The 17400-nt window shown below is 38.6% G+C and overlaps 1 protein-coding gene across 1 annotated transcript in view; it reads right to left on the reverse strand.

The window, feature by feature from the left end:
• The window catches only part of ngef (neuronal guanine nucleotide exchange factor), a 45170-nt gene extending 28943 nt beyond the window's left edge, over positions 1–16227 (reverse strand). The window contains exons 1-4 of the mRNA XM_033977087.2: positions 15989–16227; positions 12139–12400; positions 6111–6195; positions 2516–2743 (exon numbers count right to left, since the gene is read on the reverse strand). Coding sequence (XP_033832978.1) covers positions 2516–2743; positions 6111–6195; positions 12139–12358 — 533 coding nt within the window. The 5' untranslated portion in view covers positions 12359–12400; positions 15989–16227. The remainder of the gene's footprint in view (positions 1–2515; positions 2744–6110; positions 6196–12138; positions 12401–15988) is intronic.
• Between the last annotated feature and the right edge of the window lie 1173 nt (positions 16228–17400).

The following is a 17400-nucleotide window of genomic DNA, read 5'->3' on the forward strand; positions in this document are numbered from 1 at the left end:
CTGAGGACAACACAAAACAAAAAGAATTACACACGTCCTGACACTTGGAGATGTAATAGTTTCCTCGTCAGAGTCACAGTTTCAAGTCAGAAGCAACACCTCTATGCAACACAAATTTTAGCCTTTTAAATATCACAGACGCCTTGTTGTTTGGTGTGTCTCAGTGCCTATTTTAGCAGCCCCTTAAATTCTTTCCTAACTAATGACCTATATGCTATTGACAACTGTGTTATATCTATTATCTCAGAAATTTAAAGGCACACTATGTCACTTTTATAGTGAAGTACCTGCCACCTACTTGTCTCCATGGAGCTGTTACTGCTTTGCCTGGAATGTTGCACTATTTGACATTAATGTATGTATAACTATAGACATAAGCAAGTGACACCACCAGACCAAGTCGCAGGTCAGATCTGTGTTTAAAAGTTGTTGGCTCTGACACAACGTGAAATAACAACTATTTTATTTTTAGTACATTTTACTTTCATGGGCTTTTTATGATTTGAATAGTGATGATACTCCTGCATATGTATTCTAATTATTAGAGTCATGTTGCTCATGCCAATAATGAACCCTGTAATGAAGTCAAGCAACGATTTACCAGGGTGGAAGTGCCACCTACCTCCCCCTTTCTTTCCAGAGCTGCACCTCTGCCTTCATCACTGCATCACTGCACCTCTACACCCAATCATTGCCTGTTCTTCCCCATTTAAATCTCCTCCTCGGCATCTCATCTCCTGCTATCCTCCCTTCTACCATCGTCACCTTTTTCCTGTACCCCAGTGTGAAGTCCCGAGGGGAAGATGGCTCCTAAATGTGATCTAATTATTGCAATTATTGCAATATCCTTTGCCAACAGTTTAAATGCCAAAGATGAACCTTTTTAATAAAGCTTTTCTAAAGCTTTCTTTAGGCTGAAATCATGTCCAGACATGGCAAAAAGGAATAAAACTAACAAAACAAAATCCTCAGCTTAACAGAGACTGACATTTTGATCTTAAAGGTGCCTTATGTAACTTTGCCTCAAGGCTAAAGCAGCTTCAACTGATGTGTTTAAATGTCTGCACTGTATGGGTCCTCTTTATTTGAGGGGGTTACTGCAGCTCTATACGCCATGCAGAGCCCTGAGCTCAACTGACCAGCTCCTGCTGGCTGTGCCCAAAGCCAAGTTCAAGACCAGAGGTGACAGAGCCTTTTCTGTCGCAGTGCCCAGACTATGGAAAAGCTTCCCTCTGCATGTCAGATCCTCTTAGTCATTAACTGAAGTTTAAGACTGAAAACCCACCTCTTCTCCTTGGGATTTAATACTAGCTAGACAAGATATCTTGCTGTTTTATTGTGCTTTTCCTGTTATCTGTATACTTGATTTGGCCAATGAAGTCATATAAAGAAAATTTAACAGCCGTCTGCTTGTTTCCACGGATATGCTGATGCTTCGTCTAAAATGTCCTACACTATGGTATTAAAAATATCTATATTCATTGAGACAACCAGGCCAAGTGACAGGTCAGTACAGAGGGCACTCTGCTCACACCAATGCATGTTTTTTAATGCTTTTTGAGCAATTAAAAAAACAAAAAAGAATTCTATGCTGAATAGATCCATTTAAAGCCATACTGTAGAATATTTCATGTAAAGCAATGACAGCTCCATAGAAACAGGCAGATGGTGAACTCTCCACCAGAAAAGCTGCATAATGCACCTTTAATCTATACTTCTGTACTCACATGTTGAGGAGAGTGGGAGGAGATAGGATCAACAACAACAATAGAAAGATCATGCACGGAGCTATATCTGTAAATGCTTAGATCATTCAGTGAAGTGGTGTGATTTGCCACAATTGAAGTCAGACGTTCGACTGGTCTAATATTTTCACTTCATCATTTAATTGCTAGATAATTAAGTCATCAAATAAGCAACTTTAACTTATGTTCCTATTATAAATATTTCCTACATTTTAGTTCAGAAAATGTAGAAATAGATGATGTAACACAAAGTAAATAGTTCCATAATGATCCAGCTTGATAATTTCCTGTCATTGGTTTACCATATTTTGTGTTACAGCGTTGTAGGGCTGCAAGATTAATCACAATTGAATCAAAATTTGAATTGACACAATTAGCAAATCACAAAGGCTGCAATTTTGAAAGTACCATAATTTGCTTCACAAACAACAAAAATATACAGTTGTATGCATAAAAATGCTAAGCCTGTAGTTTAGATCTGCTCAAACATATTCTAACTAGTCTGTCATATTTTAGTCTTTTTCTCTGTTCTTCTGGATGTGTTTAAATTTTGAACATTTAACTTAAATTGCAAATCTAACCAATCACAATGATTTGTCTCAAATTGTTCAGCCCTAGTGTGTTGCTAAATATAAACATTGCCTGCATATTTGAACTTGCAAAATATTTGAAAAAAAATTAAATGAAATAAAATCAAATGTTATAATGTATAACGTATAATGTAATGTATTCCTGGTTTACAATTGGCTCCCGTCCTTGTTTGTACTGACCTGTTGTTGTAGCTGCCCTTCATGTCTTCTCCTGTGTGGATGGGGTTGATGGAGTTTTGGAGGGTAGTACGGGCACCGTTGGGGGGGTCGCAGAGTGTTTGGCTGGCGTTTGTGCCGGAGAAGCGGTGAGTGCGATAGGCGATCATGTTCTGATAGTCTGGGCTTTGGAGCGGCTCTTTCCCACCCACTCTGAGTCTGCTGTCACCAGGCAACGGAGCGAGCTGCATGCTGACAACACAGAAAAATATACTTAAGATTCACAGGCTGGAGTGAAAAGATGAAATCAGGACTAAAATTAGCTACAGACAAAAGTAAATGTAATTATATTTAGGGAATCAATAAAGTAAAGGAATATATGGTCAAATGCAAAGATATAAGGTTCTAACCTAAGACTAAAGGAGGGTCAAACAAGGACAATCTTTAGAGGTAAACAAAAGCATGCTTAAGATTCAAATAGAAGTTACATTGGAGAATAAATAATTGGATTCTTAAAGGTATGGTATGTATGCTATGTATTTCTATGGGTTAAGTTCACATGACATCTCAACATTCTTGAATCTGTAAAATTAGGCGGGAGGACAGGTCAGAACTGCAGATTGGTTAACTTGTTTTATGGTTAATATCTCTGAATCTATCCACATGAAACAAAAACTGTGGAGGCAATCCCAAACAAATAATTACAAGGTTCATAATTTGTGGATCATTAGATTGGATATTTCTTTCCAAAACAGTGACTCACTCTCCCATAGAAATCATGTCATCATCAAATTCAACATGAACACAACCTCAGTTAAGTTGAGATTAACAAAACAACTATTACTGATCTCTTTTCATAATCAAGACTGCTCATAAAGTAAAGTTAACCTTAATCCTTCAGTACAATGCTCCAACTACTATTGTTATTTTTACCATCGACAAACTCTGACAATTAAGAATTAAAGTATAACTAACAAATACTACCTGTAGGTTTGGTCAATATTAAGCTTGGGAGGACTTTGAAAAAGCCAGTGCAGAAAGCAAAAGTTACATTGTATTAAGCTCCACACTTAATGCCTCACCTTGCCGGGACAACTTTTATCACATGAATGATAAGAAACTTAATGTACAGACCAAGGACTGTGCAACTCAACTGGAACTAAACAAGTAGAAACCAAACCTATTAAAACACTAGATCATTATGAAAATGTATCCACAAGTAACAGTAACAAAACAACTATACAGTTCATTTGATGATTAAAATAGTAAGTAGTATATATAATGCAGCTGTGTTCACTATGGTTTGTACTTTCTTCAAAGTGTCATTTTTCATAGATATCATTGACAAGGGCTACACACACCTGGACCTGTTTTAATGTTTTGTATGGACTTGTATACTTGTTTGATTTGTTTGTTTTTTCTGCCTGTATTGTATTTTAAACAGGGCGCCCATGAAAAAGTGCTCTTATTGGGTTCACCTGTATAAATAAAGATAAAGGAATAAGACTGCATTGACGCAACAAATCAAACTTAAACTGTGCTGTGAAGTGAAATACCAACACAAGTAAATATTTATCCCTTCACCTACGAATTGGCAATTAAAAAAAAAAATCAAACAAACAACCATTTGACTTTTAATATTAATTTCCTGGTCATAAACAATACAAACTTTTAATCAGTGCCAAAAAAATGTCTCAATGCTGCTCCAAAACCACATTCTTTACTGACAGAGGATTGGCTCTAGACCACTCAATCAAAAAGACCCACACAATTATAAATTAACAAATCTTTATTCAAATTCGATTCATTGTACAGTGCTAAATTAAGTAAGTTAAATAAAGTATTTCTTGTGTACATGTATGATGATTTAAATACAAGGTGACATTAAACTGACTTTCACCTTGCCTTGGCTAGAGTTGGAAGTGTTTATGGGTGTGTTGCATTAGCTGAAGGCAGAAAGGTGGAGACCTGAACACTCCTGTTTTATACAAAGACAAATGTCACACTGTTCTTTGGACAGGCTTACTTTGTTATTCAACCATAGACGTTTCATAAAATCTCTTTAAAAATACAGGTGACATATTATAGGCTAGCTGCAAACCGTGATATTCTGGCGATTTCACTTGCCACTACCACAGTAAAAAATGTGTTTCAGATCATGCTGCCCTACAATTATATGAGGTTTGTGAAATCTGTGGGAAATAGGTTGCCAATATTATCAAACAGTTTAATCCAACAATGACCCAAAAAACAAATAGGAGCACAAGATATTTTAACAATATAGTGGTTCTTAAAATTACTCATTGAGTATTGTTTTAATAATATAATTCATAAAAGAATATATTCCTTTGTGTATTTAACATAATAAACTTTAAAGAGCTTTTGAGTGAAGAACATGAAGTTTAAAGGGTTAGTCCCGCCCACTTAGTCCATTTCACATTCTGATATTGCACAATGATAAAAGGCAATTTATCATGGACAGATAATAGTGTTCCTCGATGTTACATTGTGTAAAGGGCATTAAAGTGAACAAGAAGAAGTAAGTGTCACAGCTGCCCTGGGGCTAAGTGGCATCAAATTGGCTGCATTAAAGGTACATGCTTAAAATTGTGAAAAACAGAACTATTCCATCCGTCCATTTTCTTCCACTTATCCTGTGACGGGTCACGAGGGCAGCAGTCTAAGCAGGGACTCCCAGACTTCCCTCACCCCAGACATATCCTCCAGGTCCTCTGATGGGAGCCCAAGGCATTCCCAGGCCAGCCAAGAGACATAGTCCCTCCAGCGTGTCCTGGGTGGTACATGCACGGAACACCTCTCTAGGGAGGCGTCCAGGAGGCATCCTGAGCAGATGCCCGAGCCACCTCAACTGGCTCCTCTCGACGTGTAGGAGCAGCAGCTCTACTCCGAGCTCCTCCCGTGTGACCGAGCTCCTCACCCTATCTCTAAGAGAGCGCCCAGTGCCGCGTGGAGGACGCCCATTTCGGCCCCTTGTATCCGCGATCTTGTCCTTTTGGTCATTACCCAGAGCTCATGATCATAGGTGAGGGTAGGAACATAGATTGACCGGTAAATCGAGAGCTTTGCCTTGCGACTCAGCTCCTTCTTTACCACGACACGTCCGATACAGCGACCACATCTCTGCGGACGCTGCACTGATTCACCTGTCAATCTCACGCTCTATGTGTCCCTCACTCGTGAATAAGACCCCGAGATACCTGAACTCCTCCATTTGAGGAGCTGATTCTCATCCCAGCTGCTTCACACTTGGCTGCAAACTGCCCCAGTGCCTGCTGTAGGTCCTAGCTCGAAGAAGCCATCTTTTTTTTTTTTTTTTTTTGATGGCTTCTTCGAAAAACAGAACTAGTTCATTTTAAATGGTCGGCAGTAGTCCAAAGTAATTCTACACTTACTTTATCCATTCCAATTATTCACCTCGATAAGTAAGTTCACAACTTTCAGCGACAAGAGATGGTAAAGCTAACAACAACTAGTATGCTAACCGTACACGAAAATAAAACGCTTTATAAATAGATGTGGACAGTACATAGCAGACTTATTTTTTATTTCAGGGCATTTAACTTAACTAAATTTAATAAATCTTTTCTGGCACACTTACCGACGTGGTCGCAGAGGGGATTTTGTGGGTAAGCCATTGCTTGTAGAAGAGCCTGGTCTAGATGGGCTGTGGTCCAATCGCTGAACTGGGGAAAAATAAAACAATAGAAACAATGAGTACACATAAACACCATCCATCCATCCATCCATTTTCTTCCGCTTATCCGGAGCTGGGTCGCAAGGGCAGCAGTCTAAGCAGAGACTCCCAAACTTCCCTCACCCCGGACACGTCCTCCAGCTCCTCCGGTGGGATCCCAAGGCGTTCCCAGGCCAGCCGAGAGACATAGTCCCTCCAGCGTGTCCTGGGTCTTCCCCGGGGCCTCCTCCCGGTGGGACATGCCCAGAACACCTCCCTAGGGAGGCGTCCAGGAGGCATCCTGAGCAGATGCCCGAGCCACCTCAGCTGGCTCCTCTCAACGTGTAGGAGCAGCGGCTCTACTCCTCCCGTGTGACTGAGCTCCTCACCCTATCCCTAAGGGTGTACCCAGCCACTCTGCGGAGGAAACCCATTTCATCCGCTTGTATCCGTGATCTTGTCCTTTCGGTCATTATCCAGAGCTCATGACCATAGGTGAGGGTAGGAACATAGATTGACCGGTAAATCGAGAGCTTCACCTTCTGGCTCAGCTCCTTCTTCACCACAATGGACCGATACAGCGACCGCATCACTGCAGACACTGCACCGATCCGCCTGTCAATCTCACGCTCCATCCTTCCCTCACTTGTGAACAAGACCCCGAGATACTTGAACTCCTCCACTTGGGGCAGAGACTCACCACCCACCCGGAGAGGGCAAACCACCTTTTTCCGGTCGAGAACCATGGCCTCGGATTTGGAGGAGCTGATTCTCATCCCAGCCGCTTCACACTCGGCTGCAAACCGCCCCAGTGCCTGCTGCAGGTCCTGGCTCGATGAAGCCATCAGGACAACATCATCCGCAAACAGCGGAGATGAGATCCTGTGGTTCCCGAACCAGACTCCCTCTGGCCCCTGGCTGCGCCTAGAAATTCTGTCCATAAATATAATGGACAGAACCGGTGACAAAGGGCAGCCCTGGCGGAGTCCAACATGCACCAGGAACAGGTCTGACTTACTGCCGGCAATGCGAACACAGCTCCTGCTCTGGTCATACAGGGACCGGACAGCCCTTAACAAAGGGCCCCGGACCCCATACTCCCGGAGCACCCCCCAAAGGACACCACGAGGGACACGGTCGAATGCCTTCTCCAAATCCACAAAACACATGTGGACTGGTTGGGCATACTCCCATGAACCCTCGAGGACCCGATGGAGAGTATAAAGCTGGTCCAGTGTTCCATGACTGGGACGACAACCACACTGCTCCTCCTGGATCCGAGGTTCGACTATCGGTCGGATTCTCCTCTCCAGTACCCTGGAGTAGACCTTACCGGGAAGGCTGAGGAGTGTGATTCCCCTGTAACTGGAACACACCCTCCGGTCCCCCTTCTTATACAGAGGGACCACCACCCCGATCTGCCAGTCCAGTGGTACTGTCCCCGACCGCCACGCGATGTTGCAGAGATGTATCAGCCAAGACAGTCCCACAACATCCGGAGACTTGAGGTACTCAGGACGGATCTCGTCCACCCCCGGAGCCTTGCCACCGAGGAGTTTGCTAATGACCTCGGTGACTTCAGCCAGGGTGATGGACGAGTCCGCCTCCGGGTCCCCAGTCTCTGCTTCCTCCTCGGAAGACATGACGGGGGGATTGAGGAGATCCTCAAAGTATTCCTTCCACCGCCCGACAACATCCCCAGTCGAGGTCAGCAGCTCTCCACCCGCATTGTAAACAGTGTTGGTGAAGCACTGCTTCCCCCTCCTGAGGCGTCTGATGGATTTCCAGAATTTCGTTGAGGCCGTTCGATAGTCCTCCTCCATGGCCTCCCCGAACTCCTCCCAACCCCAAGTTTTTGCCTCTGCAACCGCATGAGCCACGGCACGCTTGGCCCGCCTGTACTCATCGGCTGCCTCAGGAGTCCCACGAGCCAACAAGGCTCAATAGGACTCCTTCTTCAGCTTGACGGCATCCCTTACTTCCGGTGTCCACCACCGGGTTCGGGGATTGCCGCTGCGACAAGCACCGCAGACCTTACGACCACAGCTATGAGCGGCCGCATCGACAATAGAGGTGGAGAACATGGCCCACTCGGAGTCCTCAGGAGGAGCAGTGTGGTTTTCATCCTGGTCGTGGAACACTGGACCAGCTCTATACTCTCCGTCGGGTCCTCGAGGGTTCATGGGAGTTTGCCCAACCAGTCCACATATGTTTTGTGGACCTAGAGACCACAGCTACAGGCGGCCGCATCGGCATTACTTTTGTTGAAGTTGGAGCTTGGTAGGAGTTTAAAATAGTAGGTGTCTGGAACCAGCAAATTAGCAAAATTAAAATTAGAAGAGATTAAAGGACATAAATTATGAAAAATCTGCTTTTATGAGCGTTTAACCATGTTCTTGCTCAAAGTCGTATTTTGCTTGATTAATGCATATAAGAGTAATTGTGTATTGTCCTGCATTGAGTCCTCAGAAAATGCCAGTTTTCACCTCCTCCTATCCCTCACTGTGCTTACTTGTGATTATCAAAAATATATATACACAAAGTGCAAAGATGTCACGTAATAATTTTTCAACAATAAAAACAAGTAACTGAAAATTCACTGCACTTTTGAACAGGAAGTCAGTGTATTCTATGCAATCTATGTATCTATACCATAAGTACCTGAAATAAGCAAAACATGTATTCTTTAATGACAAGGTGCTGGATTTGAAAAACACAGAGATATTGTAACTAATTTTGTCTAGTAGTAGAGCATTTTAAAATAGAGTATTATGAATGCCCTATGACCTGATACAGGCTGAGCCGTGATTAGATAAGACATATCTGCAGTTTCTCTTTTGAACTCAAGAGTCTCATTCAGGGAAGTACTGCACAAAATACACTTTAATTATTTACTCAACAAGGAAATAAACTATTTTATGGTACAACACTTTTTTACATTAAGGTCAATGTGTTTTTTTAAATATAGCATGCATTTTGATTGGCTCAAGCAGTGAACTGCCATAATAAGATTTCAAATGTTAACCAAGCTAACAGCTCTTTTCATTAATCATGCATATCACCATGGCAATAAAACACCTCATAGTGCTTCATCAAGATACAAATATACAACACTTCAATGCTACACACATGTACACCAAGGACTTGGGTTGTATTTCATTTAGTTGATCAATTTACCAATAGCGTCTTAGTAGTTGTAGGCAATTGTTGTATTGGGACTGCATTTGTTTATATGGACCATAGCAGAAAGCAAAGGAGAAAGAATGAATTGAGTCAGCTTGTGTTTTGGGACAAACTGGACAATTTAATCTGCCATTTGCCATAAGAAGATGCTGTTTATTCATACTTTTCTATATAGATCCTAATTTTGAGAGGTAGGTTTTACTAGGTTTTACTACACCCCCTTTCAGTCGATTAATCAATGCACAGGGCATGTCTTTAGTTGACTACCACAGTATGTAAAGATGAATGTTACGTTAATAGTGCCACACCAAAGGCCACAAATAGCTGGACCTTAGACTGGGGCTTGGCCTCGACAGCTTTAAAATACTGCAGTAAATGATGAGACATCACTGACAAGAGCCAGACCAGGATTCAGTCATTAGGCCAAAGTAAACAGGGTGTGAGAGGGACCAGGAACTACTCAAAGAGTTCAAATAGGACCAATAGGACCTGATTTATTCCCTTTTGTGAAATATCTGTAAACTATCAAGCTCATAGGCATGTGAAAGCTGTAACCATTTATTTTCAGTCAAATCAACAAAGATTCAGGATCATTTTGTACTCCAAACCACAAATAAACATATTAGCACACCATTTGAATAAGCCTTTTACAGGAAATCCACCTAAGATTTTTTTTTTTACAATATAACAAGCCTAATCTCAATTTCTGGACTTACTGCATTTGTTTTGCATGCAAGTGCAAATGTGTGAGGCTTTAAATCTAGCACTGTCAAATCCAATATGCTTCAGGCCCTTCAGGCGAGTATATAAGAAGTTGTATCACTTTGGTTTAACTGACAACCACATGCATCATACCCAACACAGGTAGAGGTTGACTGAGTACATCCTGCACCAGCAGGAGGAGAATTTCCACGGGGAACAGCTACAGTCGCGATAGACATGATTTTCCCACTGTTTATTCCCACTGCTCACGAGACTGGCTCTGGGTTTGAGTCAGTAAGGAGATGTGGTTCTCTAGTTCTGTCATCCTCACTTCCAAGAGTAGACAGCTATCACAGTGCATCAAGCTGGTGATTGATGCCATAACACAAGCGCCCCGAAAGGGAGCCCACTGCATTGAGATGACTTGGGACAGATTGACACAGGATCACCAAACTCTACACTCCACTAGGAAATATGTGTTTAACACGCAATGTAGAAATCCTTGCTTAATATTGCAGTTCTACTTTGCCCAAGCTTGTAACTTTGATTTACTGATTTGATTTTCAGTAAAAATGCCCTATAATGTTAAGACATTTTGCTCGGAAGAATTGGTTAACATTAGGAGCTAGGGTTATGGGTCGATAATTGAGTATCGACTGCAGTTAAACCATTCTTTAATAAATACACTAACTCAAAATGAACAAGCCACAAATTTAGGCACCAGGCACTTGACCAAAATCTGAACTACATCTAAAATTAAACTAAACCAGATTCTATCTTGACCACAAATATACCATATTTCCCTTTCTGTGTGGGTAGTGCATTATTGTTGTTGTTTGGCTAACTTTGACTGATGCAGTGGTTCACTCGTAATGACGTAAAATTGTAGCCCTTACTCCCAATTGAAACTGAACCGGTCCATCAGGTTTAACTCAGTTCACGCCTTTGCCCTGTGTGTAATACTGACTGATCTGCTTTACACATAAAATACAATACTGGGCCTTTCATGGTCTGATTTTGAAAGTGACTAAACATACAGTAAATGAGTCATTGATTTTACACTGCTGCAAAATTTCTAAGGATATATTTTTTGCCAATAAAAAGGTGTGTAACTGATTAAATTAATGATAGATAAGTTAATACCATACTGTGAAACATTCCAGGCACAGCAATAACAGCAATAACATTTTCATGAGATCTTCCGCCCGAAAGGTTACATGGTACGCCTTTCAATTTACATTAAAAGTTGAATAGATCCTACCACACAAATTAGGCTAGAATATGTATTTATTTTCCCTTACATAACTCATTTGCAGCCTTGAGAGCTAATGTCATAAAGTGTTCAGTGATACTGACAAGTTCCACCACTATTTCCATAGATAATTTTATAACCCCATACAATAATCAAAAACTATACAGTATGTGAACTATAACTTTTTAAATTTAAATGCACATCCTTTGGCACATTCCTATTGGCATTCATGAATTTTAGGTGTGTACAGCTTTAGAACAGCTTTTTTCAAACACGCAAAGAGAAGCTCACGGCACTTCCTGGATTTGTGATTGCTACAATACAATGTACAAACAATGTGTGTGTGATTTTTCTCCGCAATCTTGATTTTGTGTGCCAAGTCTCACATGAATAATTTACCATTTCGGGTGTTCTCTGACAATAAAAGAAAGCAAAACTATCACTACTGACACATTTTAAAAACCCAATGCAGTAAGATGGACCATATTTGCTACATTATACAACTGCGTCTAAACGGTGTGATTTGGTACATTAGTAGATGGTGTGCTGCAGAACATTTTCAACCATAATTGTGTTGAGAATACTCAATAATACCAATTTTCCATAGCTTCCCTTGCATAGTTGTCAAATGTGCATATATACAAGAACATGTTTTGTACTTTTGCAATATAAATAAATGTATAAATGCAAGACATAAAAATGTATACCGTGGAACATTCTAGATTCCAGATATTTTGGATCTTTATAGTCAAAGCCAGATTCAGATGACTTAAATGGGAGTCACTGTCTATGAGTGTGTATGTTTTTTGTTCTTACTTTCTGTAGGTGGCATTAGTTCAGATATGGGCTGCTGCTTCTTCTTCCTCATGGACTTTCGGACCCAGGACTTTCGGAGGTTGGCATCTCGGGTGAATTCAGCGTGGGAGTCATTGTCATCTTCATCATAGTCGTGCACTGGGGGGATGGCTGGCGGGCGCTTGTCCGGGTGGCTGTCCTGGGACCTCAGCCCACGGAAAAATAAAGTGATCACAGACATCCTCCTTCAAATACAGTGAGGTTCCAGTAAAAAAAACAAAAACTGTGGATAGAAAGCAGAGTACACGTGGTTTACAGAATTAATGGGAAATTAAATAGCAATTAGCAATTTAAAACTAAATATTATATCATTTGAAAGGGAAAAAGTTCTCAACAGGAAGCTGAAACCCATGAATACATATATTGCTAAGACAATTATTTCATAATAAAGCCAAGAGATTATGTTCATTGGCAGATTTTCATTACTGGAAATTTTATAGTATGATTTCCTTATTGTGATAGGCCATTATTTCTTGATATGTTGTATGATACTACCACCAGGAATTTGTTGTATGATACTACCTCCAGGAACAATCATTCAAAACAATCATCAAGGTACTAACAAGGTTCATAATGTTCATAATGCTATACATTAATGCTATACATTAAACCAGCATTTAACAGGGACAGTAGATTTATATCTTGCCACCAAATTATTACTGATATAATGCACTAAAGGCTTCTACACAATAGCTATTCCCAGTCCTCATCCTTGGTTAGGCTTGTAAAAGTGTTAGAAGACACAGAAAACACTATCAAAGTATGTTGATAAAATGTTATAATTAAGTACACAAATTGATAGCAAACAAGGAAATAGATTTTTGATAGTCGATGGCCACTGGGAGTAATAAGTATCTTTATTCGATTCTTCTATTGGTAGCAGTTTGGGTACTGTTATATATTTCCTCAATGCAATGCTTTAATTCATTTCCTTAAGAGGCAGACATTGCTTTTGGACAAACCTCTAATTGATAATAAAAACTCACTTCTGCTTTTCTGGTTAACACATGGAAAATATGTTAATATAGTATAATAAATCACTGCCAGTGAGATTAATATATAATAATTGATATGTGTATGATTTATTTTGCAGCCTCAGTAGGAATATTAAACTTTAAATATGGGATGCAGGAAGGGAAGCCTGTCCCATCTGCTGTGGTTGGAATGAAGTAAATCATGGATTAGGGATGTCAAAATTTCAATTCCATACACCATAATGCAAAACTAATAGTTAAATCCTTTTTATCTTTCTGTTTCTGTCAAATTAACTTAATTTTATCATTCAAAAAGTGCCATTTCAAAAAGTTGGTCACAGACTACACTGCAGTTACTAGAGGAATAAAGCTAATCATATATAATAAATAATAGTACCGGTAATTAAAAAAAGGATTTGGCTATTATTTGGTCATGGTGTCAGTAATCGTAAATGATTGTTAATTGTTATGTTTCTTCTCATGATAATTGAAACATTAAAATTTAATATGGTGACATCCCCACCCAGGATTGTTAATACACTGGCCTCATTCAGTGTAATCTTTCGCAGTCAATATTTCACCAATTCATATATATATATATATATATATATATATATATATATATATATATATATATATATATATATATATATATATATATATATATATATATATATATATATATATATATATATATATATATATATATAATTTTTTAATTTTTTTTACATAAGTCGATATTACTATGAAGCAATGCTAGCAATCTGTCACTCTGCACCCAAAGTTTGGAATTTAAATGTTGGTAATAAGTTAAGTTTAGGATCGTGTTTGAAAACCAAGATCAAACCCTGACTCTGTGCATATCTATGTGTGGGAGCTTCAGGGGGACAGTTATCTAAGTTAGCTGATATGGTTTAAACATTAATCAACCGTGTCTGCTATTTTAGGTGGCCTAAGATAGTCTAGAAAGTACTTTGGCAAAAATGTTATGCTTTAGTCTTCACTTTGGTTTCTTTGTCTTGTTGTACTGGTTCTTTTTATCAAATTTTTGGCCAAATATCAAGACATTATATTTACAAGTATAGATGAATCGTGATGATATTGACAAAAAATTTAATGAGTAAACAATATTTTGGGGGTTACAATAATGATAATCAGAATGTGTGTTTGCTTAATCAGGAATATACAAAAACTTACCTTTAAATTTCTTGTTTAGTTTGCAAGACACAAAAAAGTAATTAACTGTAAAATAAACCACAAAAGTGTTTGTTTAACCTTGTCCAAAAGACTGTATGGTTGTTTTTATATAATGGTCTCTGTTCTAATATTGCTTTAACAATATAAGAACAAGAAGAAGATTTCATTATCAACTTTATATTGCCCTCCACTATGCTCTCCACTCTTCTTTTTATGGGGTTGTGAATGGGGGGAAAATATCCAAGCAACTATGGGTGTGAGGAGAGTACCATCTCAGAAACTACACAATTCATTGCTAATGATTATTAGCAACTGAATTTAACAGTGCTATTAGGTAAAGGGACACTTTCACTTAAATGCTGAATGATTCGCTTACATATAGCATACATCTAGTTTGCCTGTAGTAATATTTAGCAGCTAAGGTTAATTCCTTAGTCATTCATTACAGAAAACTCCGTGTTCTGTGTGTATCAGTAGCAGGCTAGGCTATCGCATTGTTCCCAATACAAAAGCAGTTCAAAAGGATAGTCAATGGCACACTGTAAGGGGAAAACAAACAGGTACTATACATAACACCAGTTTAGTACAATAAAATTAATCACTGCCTTTGTATGTTAAAACATTACGGCATACGACATTTTCTTAGGTATTTTGATAACACGACCAAAAGGATTGCAAAACTAGTCTTTAAATCAACAAAATTTCAATATCTAGACTTATTTGAGAATATAAACTGAAGATACCATCCAAGGAGTACAGATACAAGGCGCTACTACACAAACCAATTGTAACTTTGCCCATTCATAAAGCTCCCTGAAAGTTAGATGACTTATACATATCGGACAAAAATAACCTGTTATTTCTATGTGACAAGCTTCATGATTTGCAGTGCATCTGTTTAATATGCTTATCCAAAACAAATACATCACTCAATGTAGAAATAGTTATAAAGCTTAGTCATACTAGCTACTTTTCCAATATAACAACTTTGATACCTAGTTACACTGTCACTGTTCCGAATGGTGATGCATGGATTTTCATAGTAATTATTACCATTTCCTTTGAATAAAGCATAATTTACATGACTACTACTAAACTTTTGATACCTCATTTAAATTAGATAGGATCGATAGGAGATACTGCAATTTCTATGAACAAGTAATGATAGATTGATTTAGAGATGATAAGTACAGTGTAGAACAATATAAGGTCATGTTTTGAATAGTTTAGCTGTTTAGTCCGCATTTCAGGTTTAGGTTTTCACGCATGGATTAGTGACAGGTATAATTCTTTCTAACCTCAAGTGACACGTCTTGGTTTAGCCCTTGGTTTTGAATAATTTTACTTTCTTTTTTAAATTTATGTTTTGTGTCTATAATTTTATTCTGCTTTTTGAATCTATTATCAAAATAGTTCCACTTTAGATCTTCTTTCCTAATATTTCTTCAGTCACATTTTAGTGGTAGTTTTAGAGTAGTAGTCACAGTAGTTTAGATAGGTAGGGAATAAGTGTCATTCTAGAGCAAAAATAAATTCCCAAGAACATTATTAATTTTACTCAAATACTTACTTTTTCTTTAATACACTTATCCCAACTAAATTTGTAATAAGCTATTAACTATGTTCAAATCCCCACTCACCTTATATGTTTTTCTGTGCAATATAATCCACTTTAGCCAGAATCTAACAGCAAATCCATTTTTAGAAATCATCCGTTAAATCCAAAATGAAAGCTGAAAATTTTACTAAACAAATCAATTAGTTCTTCCTGTAGTCAAAGGCAATATCCTACTGTTGTTAGCGATTCGATAGCTTTTGAAATAGCCCTATAATAGTAGCAGTGCTAGCAGGAGTGCCTCGTGACTACCTAAGTCGTAATTATGTTCTGTTTATGACTCTCCCTCTCAGAGCTCAGTGCACTTTGGCCCTACCTCCTTGGCACATACCTCAATAGAGCTGGACCTACCAGACCAAAGAACTCACCCGGGAGCAGGGGAACCAGAAAGTTCACTTCAAGAGCAAATAAATCTGTGCAGCTATCAGACAAAGACAAGACAAAAATAGTCTTAGTAAAAGTGGATATAGATCATTTCATATGACCTGCATGGATTACAGTGATAGTAAAAAAGGTGCATAAGTCTGCATTTGATGTGTCTGTTTTTTATTAGGGTTGTCAAAAGCATCAAAAATTTGATACTAATTAATACCATAACTTGTATCGAAACTAGATACTTATTTGAGCAGGTATTGATACTAAAACATCACATTCATAGATAGAAATGAACCTTTTAATGAAAGTTTTAGAATTCTTGAGCTGCACCAGAACAAGTATAAGCCCACATAGACTAGTACATGCCTATGGACCACTATGGAACCAACCTGGGTGAATGACGGATTACACAGGCCACATGGTAATATAAAAGAAAGTACTACAATTTAATGTTGAAAATGAGATTCTATTGTCTAAATAGTGCTTCTTATTATCATTAGGAATTGGTATTAAGTATCAAGTCAATTCCTTATCAAAACCAAGTTTCAAATTTTAGAATAAAATGTTGTATTTCATAACAATTTTAGTATACATTTTAATTTTGGTTCTCTTTCTTCAGTCATAGTAGTTTAGTCCTGGTTTCGAATGTGTATTAGTGTTGTATAATGCAGCAGATGTAATTGCCCTAGATAGACTTATACAAACTTTACAAATCAGGATGCAGATCCTGGTTTAGTTGAATTTGGTTTAATCCAGCTGTCATGGTTTATTGCTCCAGGATGTAAATGAGATACAAACTTCAGACCATGCACCTTGTACATGTTCATGATTAATGAATGTAAATGTATAAAGGTTTTTGCTAGTGTAATCTTCAAATAGTGGTTACATTTCTGTACTTTTTAAAAATGTATTCTTATTTATTTAACATTTTTTTCATTTTGGTACCATATTTAAAACTCAGACACACAGACACATTTTGAACATTTCTGATACTTTGCCAAAATATTTTCCAAATATTGTAAATGCGAAAATCACAAACATTTTCGAGATATTTATTTTTGG

Source organism: Periophthalmus magnuspinnatus, chromosome 13 (genome assembly GCF_009829125.3).
Source record: "Periophthalmus magnuspinnatus isolate fPerMag1 chromosome 13, fPerMag1.2.pri, whole genome shotgun sequence".
NCBI classification, from domain to species: Eukaryota; Metazoa; Chordata; class Actinopteri; order Gobiiformes; family Gobiidae; genus Periophthalmus; species Periophthalmus magnuspinnatus.